This window comes from Hemitrygon akajei, chromosome 4 (assembly GCF_048418815.1).
Source record: "Hemitrygon akajei chromosome 4, sHemAka1.3, whole genome shotgun sequence".
In the NCBI taxonomy this organism is placed as follows: domain Eukaryota; kingdom Metazoa; phylum Chordata; class Chondrichthyes; order Myliobatiformes; family Dasyatidae; genus Hemitrygon; species Hemitrygon akajei.
The window spans coordinates 149,923,699-149,949,863 of NC_133127.1; the positions used below are offsets into that span (position 1 = coordinate 149,923,699).

The window sequence follows — 26,165 nt, forward strand, 5'->3', positions numbered from 1 at the left end:
GCTGACAAGCAGGAGGCAGCAAGTAGGAATAAAAAGGGCCTTTTCAGGTTGGCTGCTGGTGCCTAGTGGAGTTCCTTAGGGGTTACATTGTTCATCAGTGATTTGGATAATGGAATTGATGGCTTTGTGGCAAAGTTTGCAGATGATATGAAGATAGGTGGAGGGGTAGGTAGTGCTGAGGAAGCAATGCGATTGCAGCAGGACTTAAATTGGAAGAATGGGCAAAAAAGTGGCAGGTTGGATTCAGTATTGGGAAATGTATGATAATACATTTTGGTAAAAGGTACAATAGTGTGGACTATTATCTAAATGGGGAGAAGGTTCAAATATCAGAGGTGCAGAGGGACTTGGGAGTCTTTGTGCAAGACTCCCAGAATGTTAAATTACAGGTTAAATCTGTGGTAAAGAAAACAACTGTAATGATGGCATCTATTTCAAGGGGATTAGAATATTAAAACATGGAGATAATGCTGAGCCTTTATAAGACACTTAGAGAATTGTCAACCATTTTGGGCCCCATATCTCAGAAAGGATGTGTTGTCATTAGAGATAGTCCAGAGGAGGTTCACAAGGATGATTCAGGAATGAAGGGGTTAACATATGAGGAGCATTTGACAGATTTGGGCCTTTACTCACTGGAATTTAGAAGATTGCCTGAGATCTCATTGAAACCTACTGACTATTGAAAGGACTATATAGGGTGTATGTGGAGTGGATGTTCCCTATGGTGCAGGTATCCAGAACTAGAGGGTACAGCCTCAAAATTGAGGGGTGACCCTTTAGAACAGAGGTAAGGATGAATTGTTTTTAGCCAGAGAGTAGTAAATCTGTGGAATGCTTTGCCACAGACTGCAGTGGAGACAAGTCCGTGTGTATATTTAAGGCAAAAGTTGATTGTTTTCTGATTGGTCAAGGCATCAAAGGATATGAGGAGAAGGCAGGTGTGTGGGGTTGAGTGGAATACAGGATCAACCATGATGAAATGGCAAAGAAGGCTCGATGGGCTGAATGGCCTATTTCTGCTCCAATGTTTTATGGTTCCCATCTTTATCCTTGGGTGGTCTACCCCACTTCCTAGTTATCCTCTTGCTCTTTTTATTAGTATCGCCTGCTTTGGGATTCTCTTTAATCCTGCCTGCCAAGGACTTTTCATGGCCCCTTGTGACTTTCCTGATTTCCTCTCCGAGTTCTTTCCTATCATCTTTATAGTCCCCAAGGCTTTGTTTGAATTTAGCTTCCTAAACCCTATATAAATTTCTCTTTTGTTCATGACTAAATTCATCACCTCTGACATCCAAGATTCCCTTACCGTGCCATCCTTGTCTTTCCTTCTTACTGAAGTATACCTGTATTTTACTGTGCAATTGGTCTTGAAACACTTTCCACATGGACTTGTCCATAAACAGCTGTAGCCAATTAACTATCCTTAATTCCTGACTAATGCTCACATAATTTGCTCTGCACCTATTAAATATTCTCCTGCAATGTCTATACATATTCTTAACCATAGCTTAAGGAGTGGTGATTGGTGACTTCAGGAAGAGAAAGAAGGGTGAATACGTGCCAGTCTACATTGGGGGAAACTAGTGGCAGAGAGAGTCAGCTGCTTTAGATTTCTCAGTGTTAACTTATCATATGACCTGTTAGGAGTCCAGCATAGATGCAATTATAATGGAATCATGTTGTTCCTTTACATTTTTAGAAGGTTAAGGATATTCAGCTTGGCATAGAACACTCTAATAAACTTCATCAGATGGATTGTTTAGTACAGCAATTTGAATGTGTTGGAATTTAAGAATTTGGCGAGAGTAATGGCCTCTGCCCAGTACATCATGGGTTCATCCCTCTCCACCTTGGTAGTATATACAAGAGGCACTGCTTTAAAAGTGCACCATCTATCATTAAAGATTGCCACCATCCGGACCACGTGATGCACCATCAATAACTCACGCTGAGACTTAGGAAGTGAGATATCGGCTTTTATTGACTGGAAGAATAAACAGCACTACATCCTGGGGAAAATGAGGGAGAGCAGCAGCCCACAGACGCCTTTATACAGGGGTCTGTGGGAGGAGCCACAGGAGCAGTCAGCAGTGTCTGTGGGAGGAGCCACAGGAGCAGTCAGACAGGTATATCTAGTTCACCACACCACGCCATCTTTTTGCAGCTACTATCAGACAGGAAGTACAGAACTATCACGTTGAAGAATGGCTACTTCCCCTCAACCATCTGGTTCTTGAACTAACTTTCAAAACTCTAATCACTGTGATTTAGCAACACCATAACCATTTTGACTACTTTGCACTAAAATGGACTTGGTTTTTTTTTCTAATTGTGTTTTCTTGAAAAAAAAGTTTATATTTTATGGTTAACTTGTTTTTCTTGTGAATGCTGCATATATACTATATGCCTGTGATGCTGCTGCAAGTTTTTCATTGCACGTGCATACGGCAACAAACCTGCTTTTGACTTTGACATGCACAAAATGAATAATCAAAAGATGGAGATACTGGAAATATGAAATAAAGTGAAGAATGCTGGAAAAATTCAACAGCTCAGGTGCTGCCTAATCTGAGTTTTTCCAGCATTTCCTGATTTTGATTTTAGACACACTAGCTGGCCAATTAAAAATGAATTTGAGAAAATAATTAAGGGTATGAACTATAATGTACAGCTGCTCTTCTTGGTGTTTACATGGATTAAGTGAAGAGGCGAGGATCATTGGAAAACTTTTCCCATCAATTGTGTTGCAAATTGCATTAAGTAGAAATAAACATGACTGGAGGTATAATGCATTAAAGCTTTATTTTTCTTAAGTTGTTGCAACCATCACAAGCTATGAGTAAATATAAATAGAGTGCAATAGTTAAGAAAACACACCAAAATTATTCAGAAAATATAAGTGAATGTAACTAGTTGTAGAATAAAATAAATTGACAATGCAAAAATAGAAGCTGATTCATGTTATTGTAGCCAAGTTCAATAATAGCACTTCCTGGATCATCAATATTTTCTGATATTTTTCCCAAAAGGTTAACTATTTGCAGACATGTGAACTTGCATATTGAATCCCCGTGACTTCCTTGTTGTCGTAGTCATAAACAAATACCATGTATTGATGGAAGAAATAAATCATATCTGGGAATAAAAATAAAGTTGATAATTTTGAAAGTCAATAGTCACAAATATGACCCAAATTTTTACCAAAGACAATCATGCAGACTTTCCAGATGTTCTTTGGAATTTTCCTCAACTGACATATAGAAGGTATTTGAGAGACTGGCTAGATGTAGAAGATGCAGATATCTCAGGAGCAATCCATCAAGTACGAACTCAACATGCATGCAACAAGTGAATGGTGGATTTGTGATTTGACTGTGCAATCTATATTTACAAGTAGAATGGAAACCAAGCATCACAAATCACAGTAACATGTTCTGTTTATTAGTATCTTTACAACTATGAGGAAGTTTTATGTTTTGTGAATTTTTTTATATATAAAGTATCCTCATCAATCAAAAAAAATGGTAGTTGCTTTCTATATGGTGCTTCCCTAAACATTGTATAACATTGTTCAGAATAGAAAAGGCATTGTGGCTTGCAGAAACTACCTATTTCCTCTCTGTGATTATATTTCTTTAGAAAGGGTGTTTTCATAGTTGGCTGGTGATCTAAAGTATCAGTTTTATGACCAAGTAGCAAGTCAAAAACAATTTGTGGAATAGTGCAAACTGAGTTACTAATGCATTTCAACTAATTCCTTGGCATAATAAAGACTAAATTGAAAATTCCTGAGAACTTACCTTTCATTTACTAAACACTCAATGGTCGCTTTATAAGGTACATATCTCCACCTGCTCATTAATGCAGGTATCTAATCGGCCAATCATGTGGCAGCAACTCAATGCATAAAAGCATGCAAACATGGTCAAGAAAGTTCAGTTGTTGTTCAGACCAAACATCAGAATGGGAAAAGAAATGTGAACTAAGTGACTTTGACTGTGGAATGATTGTTAGTGCAAGACACGGTGGTTTGAGTATCTCAGGGACTGCTGATCTCCTGGGATTTTCATGTACAATAGTCTCTAGAGTTTACAAGAATGACATGAAAAACCAGTGAGCAGCAGTTCTTTGGGCAAAAAAAGCTTTGTTAATGAGATGGGACAGAGGGGAATAGCCAAACTGGTTCAAGCTGACAGGAAGGCAACAATAACTCAAATAACTATGCTTTTACAACAGTGGTATGCAGAAAAGCATCTGTGAGTGCAAAACACGTTGAACCTTGAAGTTGTTCAACGCAGCAGAAAACTATGAACATACACTCAATGGTCCTTACATTAGGGATAGGAGATACTGAATGTAAGCACCTTTGTAATTAAAAAAGCAGATTGTAAGTCAAAAGAATTTTTATTTTTAGCTAAATGTTATCTTGATCTGATTAGTCACTAAATACTTAATTAATTTCAATAAAGCTTGTGACTTTTGTAATAGATAATTAATACATACGTTCATCCTGAATTGCGGCATTAATAGGAGTACTGACGCCTGGCCACACATGTTCTATCAGTTTTGGATATCCATCTTCCATTTTCCCTGCATTTTCAATGTAACTAATATGCAAAAGGACATAATCTGGTTATTCTAAAAAGAGTGCTTAATAATATTACTGGAAATTTACATAAAGTTAAATTTCTTACCTCCAACACTGGTCTTCCACAAAGAAGAATGTCTTTCCAGTCTTTGAAATCTGTACAGCTGCATCAATTTTCTTAACAGTTCGAGGAAAACCAAAATCATATATTGACCTGGGAGAATCTATCAAGTCATATCCACGGACTATCCAGTATTTTGTTCCTATCCAATTGAAATAAAAAATAAATAAATTTGGGGATTATACCATATGAAACATTGTATACCTGATTCAAACTTCAACATACTGAATCGAACTGACAAAGAGCACACCAGTTCCATTGGAAATCTCTTGCTGTTAGCCTTTGTGGCTTATCTCTCCTTGGACTTGTGTGTGTCTTCGGCGGACTGAGACAAGCTTTACCATTACAGCCTCCAGTAATGTAGCACAGGTGCACAGAGGAGAGGGTCAGGTACACTTTGCATCCTCATTCTTCTCTTTAATATTAGGATTAGCTGTTAAACATATTTTAATTAATAATAGAAGCAGATAATTTGTTAGCATTATTTTAATTGTAAGATATTTAGATCTTTCTATAACTTTTATAATTATTTATTTGAATGCCATTGATTGTACTATGTGAGGCTTCCTTGCTTGGGAGCCCTCCTTTGCCTTACAGGAAGCTTGTTAATGGAGAGAATCCTTCCATTTACTGTATCTATCTGGAAAAGGCAAGTCCACCAGAGCAGATATTACAGGTGATAGTTTTGGGCAGCAGGCAATGTCCAGAATATATACCCTATATACTTTTTTAAAAAAATAATGTGATTTAAACAAACAAGGTTAAAGAGCTTTATTGCTATGGATTGTGCAATGCCACTGTTTCATAGATTCTGGCATCTATTTAGAAACTTCCACCTAGCTCCCTTTATGTTTTGCATTTGGAAAACTATTTTATTCTTCACTGGCCACAAATAAGGTGGCTGGCAGTACAGACATTGGTGGAGTTGTGGACAACGAGGGAGATTGCCATAGGATTCAGCAGATGGAAATATACCAGTTGGAAATATGGGCAAGGAAGTGCCAAATGGTATGTAATCCAGACAAGTGTGAAATGATGCATTTTCAGAGGTCAATTGTAAGAAGAAAGTACAGAATAAATGGCAGGACCCTAAGGAACGCTGATGTACAGAGGGATCATGGGGTGCTGGTACATAGCTCTCTGAAAGTGGCAACAGAACTAGAGAGGGTGGTAAACAAGGCATATGGTATGCTTGCTTGTAGTGGTTGGTTGGGGTGTGGAGTACTGTATAAAAATGAAGAAGTTGTGCTGCAGCTGTACAAACTTTGGTTAGGCCACATTTGAAGTATTGTATATAGTGCAGATTTTGGAGAGGATGCTGAGAGCTTCAGCAGGTTATTGCCTGGATCAGAGAGTATCACCTATAAGGTGACATTGGATGGGGTTGTATTGTTTGCTCTCAAGTCTGCTGTGGTGATGCACCATCAATAACTCTCGGAGACGTGAGGCGAGAGATAGGCTTTTATTAGCTGGAAGAAAGCACTGTCAGCAGCAAGAGACCATCACACAACATCCTGGAGACTGAGGGAGGAGCAGTGCCTCCAATCACCTTTATACAGGGGTCTGTGGGAGGAGCCACAGGAGCAGTCAGCAGGGGGTGTGTTCAGACAGGTATATGTAGTTCACCACATTCACCCCCCCTTTGTTTTAAAAGAGAGTCCCCATGGGGCGAAGTTTCTTACAAGTATATTTACAGGTTAAGTCTATCAGGTGGTCGAATCTGTCGCTGTGATTTACGTTGCACCGGTGCCGGTGGTGATTGCACCGTGTCCAGGTGAATAAAACTCTCAGTGCTGCCCGTGTCAAACAGGCAGCTAGACCTGTGCCCCTCCACTAGGATGTCCATCATTGACCTTTCAAGCTGGTGTGGGGCGCTTTGGTCGAGGGTTATGGAGGCCAGAGTTGAATTGCTGTCTTGGTGCACGGTAAGCACCCATGGGTTGGAGGCGGGGCGAGGTGGTGCCGACAAAGATGGCCGCTCCCATGCCTGTCATGAGGCGGGCAGGCAAGATGGCGGCAACCAAGATGGCGACCCCCATGCCTCACACGCGGCGCTGCTTGACCCCGCTCGTGGTTTAGACTTACAGACCTTGGCGAAATGGCCCTTCTTTCCACAGCTGGAGCAGGTAGCTTCTCGGGCTGGGCAGCGTTTTCGGGGGTGCTTTTCGAGTCCGCAGAAGTAACACTGCACAGACTTGCGACTGGCAGCAGCCGTGGTCGATTCGCCGGAGGGTTGCGGGGAGTTCGTGGACTCACGAGTGGCAGCAGCTGAGGTCGATTGGCCGGGTGGCGGGGTCTGCGGCATCCACGGGGCTGGTGGGAGATTGCACACCTGGACAGCGTCGGCGTTGTGCAGAGCAGCCTCCAGCATGTCAGCCAGCTCGATCGCCGAGCATAAGGTAAGATCAGCGTTTTCCAGCAGCCGCTGGCGCACGTACACTAACCTGATTCCCATAACGAAGGCGTCTCATACCAGGAACTCCGCATGCTGTTCCGCCGTCAGTCCCTTGCAGTCGCAGGCCTGCACGAGTGTCTGTAGGGCTCAGACAAACTCAGCGCTCGACTCTCCGGCCCGCTGCCGCCGTGTCACTAAGCGATGTCTTGCGTAGACGGTGTTCACCGGCCACAGGTACTGTCTTTTGAGGGCGTCCAGTGCCCCTTGGTAGGTCGGCAGGTACCTGATGAGGAAGTATACCCTCGGACTGACCTCGGAGAGGAGGATTTTGTGCATGATAGCAGGCTTAGTCATGGGAATCTCTTCCAGGTACGATTGGAAGCATGCAAGCCAGAGTTCAAAGGCAAGAGCTGCTTTTGGAGCTTGAGGATCAGTCCAATTTTCCCAGATGTAAAATACTCTCCATGTTTTAAAATTCTAGCTAATAAAATTGATGCACCATCAATAACTCTTGGAGATGTGAGGCGAGAGATAGGTTTTTATTAGCTGGAAGAAGGCACTGTCAGCAGCAAGAGACCATCACACAACATCCTGGAGACTGAGCAGTGCCTCCAATTGCCTTTATACAGGGGTCTGTGGGAGGAGCCACAGGAGCAGTCAGCAGGGGTGGGCATGTCCAGACAGGTATATGTAGTTCACCACATGTGGGGTGTATAAAAGTGTATAAAATTATAAGAGGCATAGACAAGGTATATAGATTCTTGTTTTCCTGGGTAAACATGTCAAATACAACTTTAATGTGAGAAGAAGTTAAAGGGGAAGTTGTGTGGCATATGTTTTTTTTTAAACAGAGTGGCAAGTGCCTGGGTTGCACTGCTATGGGTAGTGGTGAAACCAGATATGGTTGCAATGTTTAAGAGGTATTTACCAGACAAGTGAATTGGCAGGGAACTGAGGAATATGGATCACGTGCAGGCTGATATGCAGCTTAAGTTGGCATCATCATGGCCAAAGCACCTGTTCCTGTGCTGTACTGTTCTATGTACTAGTTAGAGAGCTACACAGTTAAAAGAGACTTTCATTCATTAATCCATTTCACTCTGAACCATCCTGTCATGTATGTTCTTTAATTATCTTCTGTTCAATCTTCCACTCACAGAAGTTGGTTTTTGTGCTTTGTTCCAAATTTCAACAGTAATCCAGTATTCAACGGACTCTCAGAGCTACCTGGACTATACCGCATTCCACCCTGCTACTTGTAAAAACGCCATCTCTTTCTCTCGATTCCTCCATCTCTACCACATCTGCTTGCAGGACAAAACTTTTCATTCTAGGATGAGGGAGATGTTCTTTTTCAAAGAAAGGGGCTTCCCTTCATCCACCATCAATGCTGCTCTCACCCCCATCTCTCCCATTTCATGCACATCTGCTCTTATCCCCATCCTCCTGCCATGCTACCAGGGATAGGGTTCCTCTTGTTGTCACCTACCACCCCACCAGCCTCCGCGTGCAGCACATAATTCTACGAAACTTCCGCCAACTCCAACTGGATCCCATAACCAAGCACATCTTTCCCTCCCCACCCCCCACTTTCTGACTCCCTTGTCCATTCGTCCCTCCCCACTGATCTCCCTCCTGGCACTTATCCTTGCAAGCGGAACAAGTGTTTCACCTGCACCTACACCTCCTCCCTCACTACCATTCAGGGCCCCAAATAGTCCTTCCAGGTGAAGCGACACTTTGCCTGTGAGTCTTTTGGTGTTATATACTGCGTTCGGTGCTCCCGGTGTGGTATTTTGTATATCGGCACGACCCGATGTAGATTGGGAGACTGTTGCACCAAGCATCTACACTCTTCCAGAACAAGCGGGATCTCCCAGTGGCCACCCATTTCAATTCCACCTCCCACTCCCATTCCAATACGTCAATCCATGGCTACCTCCACTGCTGGGATAAGGCCACACTTAGGTTGGAGAAACAACACCTTGTATTCTGTTTGGGTAGCCTCCAACCTGATGGCATGAACATCAATTTCTCAAACTTCCAGTAATGCTTCCACCCCCCACCCACCTTCACCATTTCCCATCCCCTTGTCCCTCTCTTATGTTATCTGCTTGCCCGCCCATCACTTCCCTCTGGTACTCCTCCCACCCCCCCTTCTTTCTTCCATGGCCTTCTGTCTTTTTCACCAATCAACTTCCTAGCTCTTTGCTTCATCCCTCCCCTTCAAGTTTCACCTTATCACTTGGCATTTCTCTCTCCCCTTCCTCCACCTTTCAAATCTACTCAGCTTTTTTTCTCCAGTCCTGCCAAAGGATTTTGGCAAGAACCGTTAACAGTACTTTTTTTTTCCATAGATGCTGAGTGTGTGTTGTAGAGTATTCTGCTGTCATTTTCTATGCATCCCTAGTCTGTTAAATGACATCATTAATCATTGTGGGAGATTAGAGGAAATTTACTCTATTTCTTGCCAATGCCATTGGTAGCATTGTAATGCTCAGCTTTTACCCTGCTCTATTCTTGACAAATACACCCTACTCCGAGTAGAATTTATGGAGTGGTCAATACATACTGTATTTCATAAATATTCACTAAAGTACAAAGTTATGACAAGCTTGTAAGTGAGATGACTAACCTTTGAAAAATACATTAATGTTCTCTTTTTTGTTTTCATAGCTTGCATCGAGTTGAGTTGGGAGAAATGGCCACTGGGTACTGATCACAACCATACTTGGATGTATTTGTGGATGGATGCGCCAAGCAAACCTAAATAAAAATTATATATATTAATACAATTTTACCATTTCAAATTGTAGATTCTTGGTCACCATCTTCATGTTGGTATTAAATATTAAACACCCTTAGTAGTAGATTTCAATATATTTTGTGATAAATAGATTGAAAATGACACCTTGAAGTTGTTTTAGAAACAGCACATTTTCATTGGTAAATGAATGTAAACCTCATGTAGTTTATGTCTTATTAATATTGCATTAAAATATAAACATAACTGTTGAGAAGTACAACAACATCAGTAAAGAAAATCAATAATTTAATGTTCTCAGAGTGGAGGTTGTATTTTCCACTAAACTGCACCTAGGATTGCCATGTTTATCTCAAGGAAATCAGGGAGTGGGTGCATCTCAGAGTATGCATGCAAATGACATAGAAATAAGCAATTATGCCTTTTTTCTCATATCACCCAAATACTAATCATTGCACACACATGTAAGGGAGACTATTCCCAAGACTTGTATTAGGACACTGCAGATGGTAAGATATTGAACAAAAATTCTAAGTGTATGGAATGGAAATTATGATGGATGGGGAATGTTGGGAATTGAGGCGTTACAGAATTATGTGTATTATTCCTGGCATTTATTCCAACAAGAATAACAGTTTTCAGTTCTTAGTGTTAAGTACAAGCCGGCAATCAGTTTGAAATTTAAAAGGACAACTTTGAAATGAAACAATGTCTTTAGAATATAATGTCTCCACAGCAGGAGACAGGCTGCTTAGGAGATAAGGTTTGCAAAGTGATGTGACCATGAAATGTTCTCGTATGTATCAGCCATGACAATGGAGTATGCTAATTGGCATGCAACAAACCAGGCAACGCTGGTTAAGTTATTTTGCACCAATTGTGATCAAGTTTGGGGGAATCTTCCAGACCAGACTGCTTTTCTCACCTAGCACCTCAAATCTTGATAGGCAAATTTGTTCTATCAATAGGATATGTTTGTTAAAATGATCTACCACTGAGCTATATCCCCTTGTGTGGGAGATTATTGAAGTAATTGAAATTGTATTGAATCATTTGCTGTTACATTTATTCTTAAGAGTATAATAATGTGATGCACTTTGATATTGTGAGACTGTGGAGAGCATCTCCAATAAAATGCTTGTAATGATGAAAAAACACTATTTACATCAATCACTTCAGTGTTTCTTTTGTGATTCAGTTCTGTCAAAACAGAGAATTGATTAGGAGGCAGAAGCCAAGTTGTTTTATTGAAATAATGCTGCATGTTTAGCAATGTTCCCCAAGGATCTGGACTGCAACCTTTTCTGGTCATTACAGTGGTAAATGACATAGATGAAAGAAAATGAGAATCCTCTGGTGACATTTAGATAGAAGGTGCAATCAGTAGTGTAAATAGGAGAAGAATGGTACAAAGGAACATTGCTGGCTTGGATGAATACAAGTGTAACAGGGTTCATGGTGAGAAATATGAGATCATTGCTGAAATACTTCATTTCAGGCAACATCCTGGTGCAACTCTTGTGCACCAGTGCAAATGTATCTTGCCTGTTGTTTGGCAATCAGATGTATATAAAGTGTGATCCAAATAATGTTTTAAAAAGTTGTACAGTAATCTCTCTGCTCTTCTATTCCTTGTTCTAGCTAGTGAAGGCAATTTTCTCAAGGCCGAGTGAAGAGCCAGTGAGATTGCATCTACTAAGACTTCTGTGGCAATAGGCAAATTGCAGCAGGTCCAGATCCTTGCTTAGATGGGAGTTGATTCTAGTCACGGCCAGCCTCTCAAAGCACTTCATCACAGTAGCTGTGACGCTGTTGGGCAATAGTTGTTGAGGCAGCTCACCCTGATCTTCTTGGGCAATGATATGATTGTTGCCTCTTTGAAGCTGCTGGCAACCCCCGACTGCGTACGTGAGATATTGAAGATGCCCTTCAACATTCCTGCCAGTTGGTTGACGCAGGTTTTTAGAGCTCTACCAGGTACGCCATCAGTGTTTGACAACCTGTGAGGCTTCATCCTCTTGAAAGATGTTCTGATGTCAGCTTCTGAGACAGAGATCACAGGGTCACCAGATGCTGCAGGAATTCACAGAGGTGTAGTTTAATTCTCCCTTTCAAAGCGTGCACAAAAGGCTTTGAACTCTGGGAGTGAAGTATCACAGCCATTTATGATGTTAGGTTTTTGTAGGAAGTAATGGCCTGTAAACCCTGTCAGAGAGGATGTGCTGATTCTGTCTCTAACCTCAAATGGAATTGTTTTCTCACTCCAAAAGTAGCTTTTTGTAGATTGTACCTAGATTCCTTGTATAGTTCTGGATCACCAGTCTTGAATATCACAGATTTAGCCAAGATTTTCTCTCATTTTCTTTACAGCTGCGTTGACTAACCACTGCTCTGAGCAGGGATTTTTTTTTAAACATTGCCCTGAAAACTGTGCAGCATATTATACAGAAGGAAATTCCTGCTATGCGTGAGCACTTTAGTTATTGCACAGCCGCACATGTGCAGAGCTTAAAGGGAACAGTGGATCAAGCCCTAAGTAGACTTCGAATCTACTGGTTCATCCATAGCTTTTTGTTTGAGAATCTCCAGTATGTTCTCAAATGCATACACTCATCCACACAGTTTTGTATGAAGTCAGTGAAAAATCTGTATTCATTCAGACTCAAAGATGAATCCCTTAATATTGTCCAGTCCACAGACTCAAAGTACCTTTTAAGTGTTCCTGCACCTCCCTTGACCATAACTTCTTTGTCCTCACCACTCTCGCTGTGGTGTTTAGTCTCTGCCTGTATGCTGGGAGTAGAAGTACAGACTGGTAATTGAACTTTCCAAAGTGTGGATCTAGGCTAGCACAGTAAGTGTCCTTGATGGTGGTATAACAGTTGTCAAGTGTATTGGCTCCACAGGTGATATGTTGGTGGTAGTTACCTTCAAGCTGGTTTGACAGTAACCTCCCACAATGATAAGGAAGGTTTCAGAGTGCACAGTTTCAGGCCTGCTGCTAACATTGCCCAGATCCTCCAGTGCCTGCCTGATGTTGATTTCAGGTGGAATGTATACAGCTACCAGGATGATGGTGGGAAACTCCCTTGGTAAATAAAATTGACGACGTTTGACGTTCTGGGTCGGGTGAGCTAGACTGAGACAGAACCACCATGTTTGTGCACTACAATGAGTTAGTCATGAAGCATAGTCCACGTCCTCTGTCTTTAAAAGACTGAGCCATCCTGTCTTTGCGGAGAATGGTGAAGGTATTGGGCTGCAACACTATGTCTGAAGTTGCAGGTTTGAGCTTTGTTTCCATAAAGCAGAGTACACAGCAGTTCCTGATGTCCCTCTAGTCCAGCAATCTTGCCCTGAGGTCTTCAACTTTATTTTACAGAGACTGTACATTCACCAGCAGGATAGTTAGAAGTAACATAGAAAAATAGAAAACCTACAACACAATACAGGCCCTTCAGCCCACAAAGTTGTGCCGAACATGTCCCTACCTTAGAAATTACTAGGCTTACCCATAGCCCTCTATTTTTCTAAGCTCCATGTACCTATCCAAAAGTCTCTTAAAAGACCCTATCGTATCCACCTCCACCATCGTTGACTGCAGCCCATTCCACGCACTCACCACTCTCTGAGTAAAAAACTTACCCCTGACATCTCTGTACCTACTCCCCAGCACCTTAAACCTGTGTTCTCCTGTGGCAACCATTTCAGCCCTGGGAAAAAGCCTCTGACTATCCACACGATCAATGCCTCTCATCATCTTATACTATCTATCTATCTCATCTATCAGGTCACCTCTCATCCTCCGTCACTTCAAAGAGACAAGACTGAGATCACTCAACCTATTCTCATAAGGCATGCTCCCCAATCCAAGCAACATCCTTGTAAATCTCCTCTGCACCCTTTCTATGGCTTCCACATCCTTCCTGTAGTGGGGCAACCAGAACTGAGCACAGTACTCCAAGTGGGGTCTGACCAAGGTCCTATATAGCTGCAACATTACCTCTCAGCTCCTAACTTCAATTCCTGTTTAATGAAGGCCAATTCACCTTATGCCTTCTTAACTGCAGTGTCAACCTGCGCAGCTGCTTTGAGCATCCTATGGACTTGGACCCCAAGATCTCTCTGATCCTCCACACTGCCAAGAGTGTTCCCAGTAATACTATATTCTGCCATCATATTTGAAGTAGAAGTCTAAACCATCTCAATTTCAATTATACCTGTAGATTGGTATGGTGTCCCTGCTTGTGGTGAACTACATATACCTGTCTGGACACGCCCCCTGCTGTTGGTTGCTGAACATGAATGCAACTGAGCGCTGGTTGGTCAGCAAGGTGAACCTTTTGCCGGCGAGATAGTGCCTCCAGTGCCTAATAGCTTCCACTATGGCCTGCCTGCCTGATTGAGGGTAGCAGCAAGCGCGAAATCGGAGGCATCACTCTCTACTTGGAAGGGAATGGTCTCGTCCACCGCATGCATCGTTGCTTTGGCAATGTCCCCTTTAATGCAGCTGAAGGCAGCGCAGGCCTCAGCAGAGAGGGGAAAAGTGGTAGACTTGACCAGGGGGCGGGCCTTGTCTGCGTAATGGGGGACCCATTGGGCGTAATAGGAAAAGAAGCCAAGGCACCATCTGAGGGCTTTGAGAGTGGTGGGAAGAGGGAGTTCTAATAAGGGGCGCATACGGTCGGGATCAGGGCCAATGAGCCTGTTTTCCACGACATACCCAAGGATAGCGAGTCGGGTGGTTCCGAACACACATTTGTCCCTGTTATAAGTAAGGTTCAGGGCTTTGGCCACTTGGAAAAATTGTTGGAGGTTGGCGTTGTGATCCGGCCAGTCGTGACCACAGATAGTGATGTTATCCAGATAGGGAAATGTGGCCTTCAGTTGGCACTGGTCCACCATCCGGTCCATTTCCCTCTGTGATTCACCATCAATAACTCACTCTGAGACGTAAAAGTGAGATATCGGCTTTTATTGACTGGAAGAAGGAATGAGCAGTGAGTGACCACCATACTACATCCTGGAGACTGAGAGGCCGGGCTCAGACCTCCATCACCTTTATACAGGGGTCTGTGGGAGGAGCCACAGGAGCAGTCATCAGGGGGCGTGTCCAGACAAGTATATGTAGTTCACCACACTCTGGAAGACCGAGACACCATTTGTGACACCGAATGGGACGCGCAGGAAGTGATAGAGCCCGCCGCCCGCCCAGAGGGCGGTGTAGGGGTGGTCCTCTGGGCGGATGGGGAGCTGGTGATAAGCGGATTTCAGATCTATTGTCGAGTACACCTTGTACTGAGCTATCTGGTTGACCATATCCGCGATGTGGGGTAGGGGGTACACGTCAAGCTGCGTGAACCTATTGATGGTCTGGCTATAGTCCACGACCATCCTATTTTTCTGCCCTGTCCGAACAACGACCACCTGGGCCCTCCAAGGACTTGTGCTTGGCTCAATGATCCCCTCCCTGAGCAGCCGTTGCACCTCTGACTGAATGAAGGCCTTGTCCCGCCTTCACGTCTCGGAAAGAGTTATTGATGGTGCATCACTGCTTCCAATTTTTAAAATCTTAAAACAATGCTGCTTACTGAAGTAATCATAGCTATAACTGTGGATTTCAGCTGCAGCAGTTCTAAATGGGAATATCTGATGATTCCCATTGGAACTGCACACTTGACTGCACCATCTTATCGCTATTATTTAATTTCCAGTCATCTGGCACATCTTCAATGACCAGAGAAGACTTGAAAATTTTTATCAGAGCACCCAACAATCTCCATCGTATCCTATAGCCGCCTAGGATACCTGTCCTCAGTTAGGGACTTTTTCACCACTTAAAACCACTAAGTCATCTACTTATCACTGGTAAATTTGTTCACTGTCCCTCTCTCTTTTCCAACAATAATGTATTTCACCACGGTGAATACAGCTAAGCATTAAGTATTCAAGACCTCATCTATGTTCTCTGACTGTACACAAAATTGCTATTTTGACTCCTTTTTCTTCCCCAGTTAATTTAGATATACATTTGTGTCTTATTTGCCAGTGTTTTTTCTACCTTCTCTTTGCTCGCCAAAGTACATTCAGTATATTAATCTCTCTCTCACACACACACACACACACACACACACACACACACACACACACACACACACACACACACACACACACACACACACACACACACACACACACACACACACACACACACACACCCCCCCCCCCCCCCCCCCCCACCTGTTGTGAGTTCTTTAAACCTGCAATTAGCTACCATACTTTTCTTTATCCAACGCACAATACCTGTCCTTTGCATCCAGGATTTATGTGACCTGTCCTGTGGCCATCCATACCTTTCATCTTGTTGGAACCTGTTGGCTCCATACTCCGATCATTTTATTTTTGAATGATTTTCACTAGTTGCATGTAGACTCACCTGCAAATAGGGGTCCCCATATGTCTTTGCCAGGTCCTCTTTTATCATATTCAGATTGCATTTCCCCCATAATCAGGGCCTTAATTCCCATTCTAATTTTGTTCACCATAAAGACCTTAAATCTCTATCTGTGAATGTGAACTGCTTCTATCTTTCATGAACTTGTACAACTCTTTCAAATCTTTTCTGTGCTTGAAGGAAAACAATCCTGGTTTTTCCAGTTTAAACTCATAGCTGATATTCCCCACTCCTGAAAGCCTTCAAGTTGTACTTTCTTCAGGAATTGCATATCTTAAATTACGGTGAATAGGACAGGGAAAAACGTTTTATAAAGGTTCAATGTAGCTGCTATGTTTTGAACTTCAAAACATTTAATTAATTACAAGGAAGATGCAAGGAATCCAAAAATATGAGTGTAACTTTGTCTTTACACAAAGCAAGGTGCACATGTATCACATGGTAGTGTGATGATATATGCAATTAACATATTTTTCATATAACCTGTAGTTATTTAAACAAACAAGATTGATTAATCAACCAATATATACAAGATTACTCAAACATATTTGAAATATTAAAAACACAGTAGTCTCACTTAAGCTAGGATATTATACTGTATGCTTTATTCATTGAATAAATTAATAAATATATCCTCTACCCTTGGAAAACATCTGTAATTATCTACACGATTCGTGCCCTGCTTAATTTTATAAACCTGTTTAAGGTCACTCCTCAACTTCCTTTGAAAATTATCTCAGCCCATCTAATCTCTCCTTGTAACCGAAGCCCTCAGAGCCAGGCCACATAGTAATGAATATCTTTTGGTGCTACCACATTGTTTCTAAGATATGCTGACTAGAGTTGTGCACTGGTCTTCCATTGGTGGGGGAGAGCTTATTGCTGATCCTCGAGTTGAAGACCTCGGGGGGAAAAAAAGTGGTGCAGCAGACTTTAACACCGTTGCTTGTTTATGTCTCATTTCTTGTTGAGTGATACCTTCCTGTCCCTTAATTAGGGGGAGAGAGAGAGCTTCTGGAATGTCGAATAGTCAGGTGAACGATTATTTTTTGTTGGACTGCAGTTCATGGTATTTATTGAGGACTTTGCTTGGTGGGTGGAGGTTGCTGATGTTTTTTGCTGAAATAAGTGGTGGGGGAGGGGCTGATCATTGCTTTGCTTCTGCCTGTGTGTGGGGGCGGGGTGAGTAGGGAGCCTTTGGGGTTCTAATGTTTTTATTAACACTCATTGTCTGTGAAGAACAATAATTTCAGGATGTATATTGGATGCATTCTCTGATATTAAAATCAAACCATCAACCTATTTACCAATACTTCATGTGTCCTTACTAATACCTTGGACAACTGCAACATAATAACCCAAATGTTATACTCAAGTAGACCTGCCTATGAAAGTAAATCTGCTAATTGTTTTCTTTATGACTCTGTCCACCTGTGTTTCCATTTTCAGAGAGCTATGAACTAGTAGCTCAAGGTCCCTCTGTACAACAATACAGAGGTCCCAGTCATTTACTAAAAGTATACAGCCAGTATTATAAAAACACAAAATGTCTGCTCACATTTGTCTGCTCAACTTCTCAGCTGATCTACTTCCTTTCTAACTTTAAGTGTCCACAACTCCATCAATCTTACAGTTAAGCACAAATTTACTTAAAAGACAACAAACATTCTCATCTTATATTTATATCTAGGACAAACAACAATGGACTCAACACCAATTTGTATGGTATACCACTGGTTACAGACTTCCAGTCAGAAAAACAATGCTACTTCCTATGACCAAAACAACTTTGAAATCCACTTTGCCAAAACACTTCGGAAACCTTCTGCCATAACCACCTGTACAGGCCTTCAGTATGGAATCTAGTCAAAACGCCATGCTGAAGTCCATATGTACCATGTCTACCCCCTTGCCTTCATAACTTTTCTTTTCACTCCTTCAAAAAAATCAGGTTTGTGAGGCAGGATTTCCCATGCACTAAGTCATGCTAACCCTTCTAATCAGACTTTACCTTTCCCAGCAATTATAAAGCCTATACCTAAGAATTCTATCCAGTAGTTTCCCTTTTACTCACTTAAGGATCACCAGCCTGTAGTTTCCTGCTTATCCTCACCACCTTCTCAAATAAGGGAACAATATTAGCTACCCTTCATCACCTGTGACTAAATGGATGCAAAAAATTGTCAGACCTTTAACAGACTTTTCCATTACTTCTCATAAGACCTTGAGATTGATTAAATTGGCCCTGGGTATCGGTCCACCTTAATTGCTCTTTCAATCTTTCATTTTCAAAGAGCTATGTGTACATAGATTCAGATCCTTCTGTTCCTGCACACCCTACAAAGATGTGCCACTAACCTACTTTGTCGCTTCTCCTTCTGCCAAAGAAACATCAGTTAATATTTAACTGTTAGTTTGCATTGTCACTTCTCTGTCCAATGTGCCAGCCTTTTAGAAGTATATTACTATCTTCCTCACTTGTTGCTATGGTAAGCTTTGTATCTTTCAAATTTTGAAATTTTACTCTGATCATCCTAGTCAGTAATGCACACTGAAGGACAGTAGGAATTGTCAGCATAAAAATTCTATATTACTCTTGTTCTTGAGTCTTTTTTTAAATCCATGGTGTAAATAATTCTGTTATTCCATAACCCTCGATGTTGTTAATCACGTTCTATATCAATTTTCTGTGTATCCCTCCAGTCATCATGGACTCACCATCACTACTGAGCAAGTGAGGAGGTCTCTGGGGAAACTCAGACACGGCAACGCATTGGAATCGGATGGTGTGAACCCCAAGTTCCTGAAGTGGTGTGCTGAGCAGCTGTGTGGAGTTCTCCAGTGCACTTTCAATCCGAGTCTAAGTCTGGAAAGGGTCCCAAATGTGTGGAAAACATCATGTGTGGTCCCAGCACCCAAGAGGGGCCATCTGAAAGTCTTGAACGACTACTGTCCAGTGGTCCTGACCTCACACATCATTAAGACCCTAGAGAGGCTGGTCCTTTCTGACCCCTGTTGAGATGAGCCCTTGATACCCTACAGTTTGCCTACCTGGAGCACATTGGGGTCAACTGTGCTGCCATCTACCTTCTGAACAGAGCCTACTCCCATTGGATAAGCAGGGCAGCACTGGGAGGATTATGTATTTTGATTTCTCAAGTGCCTTCAATACCATGCAGCCCTCATTGCTGGGGGAAGAGCTCTGTTCAATGCAGGCTGGCACTTCCATTGTCTCTGGGATAATGGACTACTTGACTGGCAGACCATAGTTAGTCAGGCTTCAGAGCTCTATGTCAGACATGGCTATATTCAGCTCTAGGGCCCCACAGGGGACCGTATTGGCTCCCTTCCTGTTTACCCTGTACAACACTGAGTTGTGTCATCCGCAGAAATTCCCTGATGACTCAGCAATAACTGGGTGTAGAAAAGGAGGATGGGAGGACGAATACACGGCTCTGGTGGAGGATTTTGTTAAATCGTGCGAGCTGAAGCATTTGCAGCTCAACATCAGTAACACAAAGGAGAAGAAGGTGAACTTTAGGAAGAGCAAGTCTGTACTGCTCCCTGTTACCATTGATGGTGAGGACTTACAAGCACCTGGGGTGCACCTGGACAACAAACTTGAGTGGAGCACCAACACAGATGCTGTGTACAAGAAGGGCCAGGGTTGCCTCTACTTCCTGAGGACACTGAAGTCCTTTGGAATACGCAATCCCTCCTTCACATGCTCTACCAGTCTGTTGTCTCCAGTACAATCTTCTATGCGGTGGTGTGCTGGGGCAATGGCATCAACACGGGTGATGCCAACAGGCTGAATAAACTAATTAGAAAGGCTGGCTCTGTTATAGGAGTCAAACTGGACACACTAGAGGCTGTGGTAGAACAAAGGACCCTCTGGAAAATCCTGGCAATTCTGGACAATGTGTCTCACCCTCTGCATGTCACCTTGGCTGAACAGAGGAGCACTTTCAGAAATAGACTAAGACAGCTGTGCTGCTCCAAAGAGTGCTATATGAGGTCATTCTTACCCTGAGCTGTTAGGTTCTTTAATCAGTCAACCTATAGCCGAGGAAGTGATGACCCCCTCCTGTTAGACTGTTTCAGGTAACTTATATTTTTCTTCTTACTTCTCTTCTGATATTTGTATATCTGTGCTCTTGCAATGCTATTGCAACACTATAATATCCTTTGGGATTAATAAAGTATTTATCTATCTATCTTTCTCAAATGAAACACAATAGACAACATTTTCTTGATTCTGTACAATCTTTTTGAGAGACTAAATTAATTGAAAATTCCAGAATGATTTTTGTCTTTTAAGGGTTTTGAGCAAAGTGTGCAGTTAGACTTAAGATGTAGATCAATTTGATCTAATTGAATGGCATAATAGGATCAGGAGGAATATGGATCTGTTCCAAATCCTGTCTTTAAGTATCAGAAATATGGTGAAAGGTATCTTAATGTCATGTATTCTTAAATGTTCTTGAGCAAATGATCAGAGTCCTGCAACTATTTCTGTCTCCTAAAGAATGAACCTTTAAGATATTGCAGACATTTTAAAGGCCTTTTTCATGCTGGAAGGTACAGGAACTATACAAATGTCTGTAGAAATTTAGCCAAACTTTTTCCTCAGGGAACAACTTTAGAGAACTGGTTGGAAACTTATCTGTTATACTTTGTTAAGAGTAGTAGTTAACTCCCAAAATCTTATTGTGCTATTTGTCTTTACAAATACTTCAAACAATATTTTGGTCTAATTTCTATTTATTTTAAATATCCAGACCTTACTTCCTTTCATCACACATTAAACTGCAGGTGTCAAGGATAAAATTTGCACACAGAATTGTTGCCTACCTGTCTTTAAAGTAAATTTTTTCACCTCGCATTGTACAGGCTGCATCAAAGGTCAAACTGGTGTCACATGTCTTTGGAGTCACTGGATGTGGTCTAATTTTACCGTTACTTGATGAACCTAGGATAATATATTAAATTGAATATAAGTATCTATTTTCCCTTGATGTAAATATTCAGTTGTAAATAAATATTTATGCTGATTGTTGGCTGTTTATTACTATACACCATTATGCTGAATTGGATGCTGACAATTTATGCAATAGTGTGTGACCTTTCATTTGTCTAAATTTTTGCTGAACTTAACATATTTCAAATGAGAAAAAACAGAATCACAGTGTATCCAATTTAAAATAACAATATTATGATTTTATCTTCATAGCTTTCAGAGATAATTGTGATAGAAATTGAAACATGTATTATTTATTTAGTTCTGTAAGCTATTATTTATAGATTCTGCAGAAAAATAGAGATTTAACATACCGTACAGTTGTTGAATTCCTTGAACATCATCATCAGGCAGTATAAACTCATTCTCCGGAAGATATGCATATATGGGGTACATCAAAGCTCCAATGTCTTTAGAATGGCTCAATCCCAGAGAATGGCCAAATTCATGAGCAGCCACTAGAAAGACATTTTTTCCTGCAAGTCCATACAAAATGATTTTAGCTAAACAGTCTTTTCAGGAATTTCATTATGCGGGAGAACTTTGAAATGATAGATTCAAAGAAAAGAAATAGTATAATGTCAGAAATTATAAAGTTACAATCAGAAAAATATTGTTTATTTCTAGAACCTATGCATGTTATGATGATATTCTAAATGTTATTGCAAGAATTAAATTTGTATACTGATGTGCTTCATTATTATACCTTCAAACATATTTGTTTTCTAAGTAGCTTTCATTTTTTAGTCAGTGTCAAAGAGATGTTGCTATCCACAAAAACTTAGTGCTTGCAGTGGCCTGGATTTCACCTTTCCTAATTTTGCTTGCCAGTTATAAGGAATATACAGCCAACTAGTGATAGTTATATCCATTAATCAATTTGAAGTATTCTCATAAACAGTAAATGAGAGCGTACACAATTTTAAGAGGTAGTTTAAATAGTTTTATTGAACATGAAAGATGAAAAGGCTTGATACTGGATGTGGAGAGGACGTTTCCTACAGTGGGAGAGTCTAAGACCAGAGAACACAGATCAGAATAGAGGGGTATCCTTTTAAAATGGAGAGGAGGAGGAATTTCTTTAGCCAGAGAGTGGTGAATCTGTGGAATTCTTTGCCACAGGTAGCTGTTGAGGCCAAGTCTGCATATACATTTAAAGCAGAGGTTGATAGAAACATAGAAAACCTACAGCACAATACAGGCCCTTTGGTCCACAAAGTTGTGCCGAACATGTCCCTACCTTAGAAATTACTTGGCTTACCTCTCACCCTCTATTTTACTAAGCTCCATGTACCTATCTAAAAGCCTCTTAAAAGACCCTATTGTATCCGCCTCCACCACCGTTGCCGGCAGTCCATTCCACGCACTCACCACTCTCTGAGTAAAAAACTTACCCCTGACATCTCCTCTGTACCTACTCATCAGCACATTAAACCTGTGTCCTCTTGTGACAACCATTTCAGCCCTGGGAAAAAGCCTCTGACTATTCATGTGATCAATGCCTCTCATCATCTTGTACACCTCTATCAGGTTGATGCACCATCAATAACTCTCGGAGATGTGAGGCGAGAGTTAGGCTTTTATTAGCTGGAAGAAAGCACTGTCAGCAGCAAGAGACCATCACACAACATCCTGGAGACTGAGGGAGGAGCAGTGCCTCCAATCGCCTTTATACAGGGGTCTGTGGGAGGAGCCACAGGAGCAGTCAGCGGGGGGGGGGGGGGCGTGCGTGTCCAGACAGGTAAGGTATATGTAGTTCACCACACAGGTCACCTCTCATCCTCCTTCACTTCAAGGAGAACCAAGGTCGAGTTCACTCAACCTATTCTCATAAGGCATGCTCCCCAATCAAGGCAACATCCTTGTAAATCTCCTCTGCACCCTTTCTATGGTTTCCACATCCTTCCTGTAGTGAGGCGACCAGAACTGAGCACAGTACTCCAAGTGGGATCTGACCAGGGTCCTATATAGCTGCAACATTACGTCTCGGCTCCTAAATTCAATTCCACGATTGATGAAGGCCAATACATCATATGACTTCTTAACCACAGAGTCAACCTGCGCAGCTGCATTGAGCATCCTATGGACTCAGACCCCAAGATCCCTCTGATCCTCCACACTGCCAAGAGTCTTACCATTAATACTATATTCTGCCATCATATTTGACCTACCAAAATGAACCACTTCACACTTATCTCGGTTGAACTTCATCTGCTATTTCTTAGCCCAGTTTTGCATCCTATGGGCAGGAGAATGGGGTTGAGAGGAAAATTGGATCAGCAATGATGAAATGGCAGAGCAGACTTGATGGGCCAAATGGCCTAATTCTGCTCCAATATCTTATGGTTTTATGAAAGACTAAAAGACATGTAAGATTAAGGTGCTAGCTGAAATGTCATAAACAGTTATTATAATTAAATAAGAATGAAATTTACAATAAACAGTTTTTAAACAATTTTCTTAAGAACAATATATTAACATAAAAATAATAGCCTTAGTCCCAGAACTATTGCTAGGAAAGATTTCAATAGTTTTGCTTCCAGTTTTCACCTTTCTCTCGTCAGATGAAATACGCAAGCATAAGTGAATTTCTTGGGCATCTGGCTATTGGTAATGATTCAGTTATTCCCATTAATACCTCAACTTTTTCTTTCTGCTAAACAAACATTTTATATTGTCTTGGGTGATCAGTCATATAGTTATTTTATCTTCTCTGCCTTCCAACTATTATTGAAACTTCCTTTAAAAAACATAGTTAGTGTCAAAAAAATCCTTGGAGAATGTTCTTGGGTCACCTAGTTTCAGAATAGTAAATATTGCAGGACAAAGTACCAAAAATAACCAATTAGATATAATTAAGATTAAAAATAAACAGTATTTTAATATGGTAATTGTCTTCTTTCCAGTAAGTAACTTGTTGAATTCTTAGGTTCCAGTTGACTAGAATATGCAACAATAGTTGAAACCTTTTACCTTCTGGGTCCAGTGACCAATCTTCATCTGCGTCAAAATGAGTGTCACCTCCCAAATTTATACCTGGTGCAAAGGCATGGGCCAGAAATTTTCCAGGTCCATCAAAAGGAGACCCATCACCATGTCCTAGACAAAGGGGAAAACAAGAATAAAGGGATATATTAATTGTTCATAAACAAACAGCCATAGTTAAATCAAATATAAAATATTGTTAACTTACGTCCCCGTTGAAAAGAGATCATAAGATCAGCTTCACCGTCAGAAATCCTGGTAAAAGTCAATGGTGTGATTTCACTCCACGCTTCTAAAGCTCTTCTGACAGCATCGACTACATACGACTCTGTCAATTTTGGGGTGTAATTTTGGATTCTTTTGGAAATTAATGGGAAAAATGTTAAAAATATGACTGCTATTAACAAATATTATTCAAAATAGAAGGGAAGCCAAAAAAAATTACCTATATGTCAGGTTTGTATGCTTCCATTTCTCATTGCCAATGTTATACCGGAGACCATCTTGAAATCCACATTGAGGTTTCTTCATAATCTCCAGAGTAGAATAATCCAATTCTCCAGTAACACGGAGACCATAGAATTCTTGCATTTTCTTAATACCTGCTGTGAAAGAATCTTTGCTTCCTTGCAGAAGATCGGAATCAACGCTGTAAAGTTTTTTGATATATTCCTGGAAAATCAGAATCACAAAGTGTTAATTAGCATTCCTCAAGGACACAAAATGTAGGTTATTCAAAATTGAAGTTAAAGTTATGAATGCTTGGAGACCTGGGCAAGATTATGATCTGTAGATGACAGTGGATATGTGAATGCAGATGGAATTTTCAGCAGAATAAAGAAAGTTAGAATCTGAAAACCTTTCATCTTGACCGGTGTTAATAATGGAATCTTTGCCGGTCCTTTCAGCCTCTTTTATATACTTGCCTGATCTAGTCGTATTGCATAATTCAATGAACTATTTTGTAAGTGGCACAAACCAAAAGATTGCAAACCCATGCCTGAACATCTTTTTAATTAAGTTAAAACTTTTGAAATAATTAGTAGGAAATAGAATTGAACATTTTTATATATTGCATCACAATTAATTTGCATCACTAAATGTCAGTGCATTCAGATATTTCTTCAGAACCTTACCTTGCCTTTGGCACTCTCATCTCTTAAAACAAATGCAACAAACCTCTGGACAATTTTTCACTACATTTAAAATTAACCATTTACCTGCCTCCACTTCCTTTCTCCTTCCCCATGCCCTTGCACATCAAGGAAAACCACCCATAAAGTATATCCCCTGTAGACATGAACCTATATTCTGTTCTCTTTTCATGCTTTGCTCATCAACGGCATCTACTCTGTCTCCTTCATTACATACCTATAAGAGCTCTGCTCACCAAGCTTATCATATTGGTCTCATTGTTCGTAACTGTAAGTGGCTCACTATTTTTAAATGCTGTTCTTCCTTTCTAGATTCAAGTCATTAATCCCTCTTTTAAAATTTCAGCATTAAACCTTCCATTTGGTAAATTAATACTGTACACATCTTCAAACTGTCTATTGTCTTCAAAGATCTTGGACCATAATCTACAGTTTTATGTTTCTGATCCATAAAGGCACAAGACATCATTAGATCTGTTTCTGTGCCGAGACATTTGTCAAGTTCATCAAGTGTTGACTGGGGGATATTTAGGATTACTGATCATACCATATTAAAATTTTTAAGTTAGTCATGGAAAAGGGAAGGAGAAATCTAAAGCAAAAGTGATCGCCCTTGTCAGGAAAGATGTTATCCCACAAGAGTAAGAAAGCCTCCGTAGCCATTAAATCTTTAAGCCTGAA

The 26,165-nt window shown here is 41.1% G+C and overlaps 1 protein-coding gene across 1 annotated transcript; it reads right to left on the minus strand.

The window, feature by feature from the left end:
• Positions 1 to 2,780: 2,780 nt before the first annotated feature.
• LOC140726779 (collagenase 3-like) lies at positions 2,781 to 25,234 on the minus strand. Its single transcript, XM_073043597.1, has 10 exons — positions 25,101 to 25,234; positions 24,776 to 25,002; positions 24,539 to 24,687; positions 24,319 to 24,444; positions 21,660 to 21,821; positions 21,180 to 21,297; positions 9,743 to 9,873; positions 4,698 to 4,854; positions 4,507 to 4,610; positions 2,781 to 3,138 (listed from the first exon to the last, which is right to left on the minus strand). Exons 1-10 carry the CDS (start codon positions 25,194 to 25,196, stop codon positions 3,038 to 3,040), a joined length of 1,371 nt encoding a protein of 456 aa, XP_072899698.1. The 5' UTR covers positions 25,197 to 25,234; the 3' UTR covers positions 2,781 to 3,037.
• Positions 25,235 to 26,165: the final 931 nt, after the last annotated feature.

Bases quoted from the DNA above. Each gene is read 5' to 3' on its own strand.
- LOC140726779 (XM_073043597.1), bottom strand. From the start codon at position 25,196: ATGAAAGGTTTTCAGATTCTAACTTTCTTTATTCTGCTGAAAATTCCA. The intron at 25,003-25,100 runs GTCTCCAAGCAT...CTGATTTTCCAG, and splicing joins CAGATCATAATCTTGCCCAG to GAATATATCAAAAAACTTTA. The intron at 4,855-9,742 runs GTTAGTCATCTC...TCAATTGGATAG, and splicing joins CATTAATGTATTTTTCAAAG to GAACAAAATACTGGATAGTC.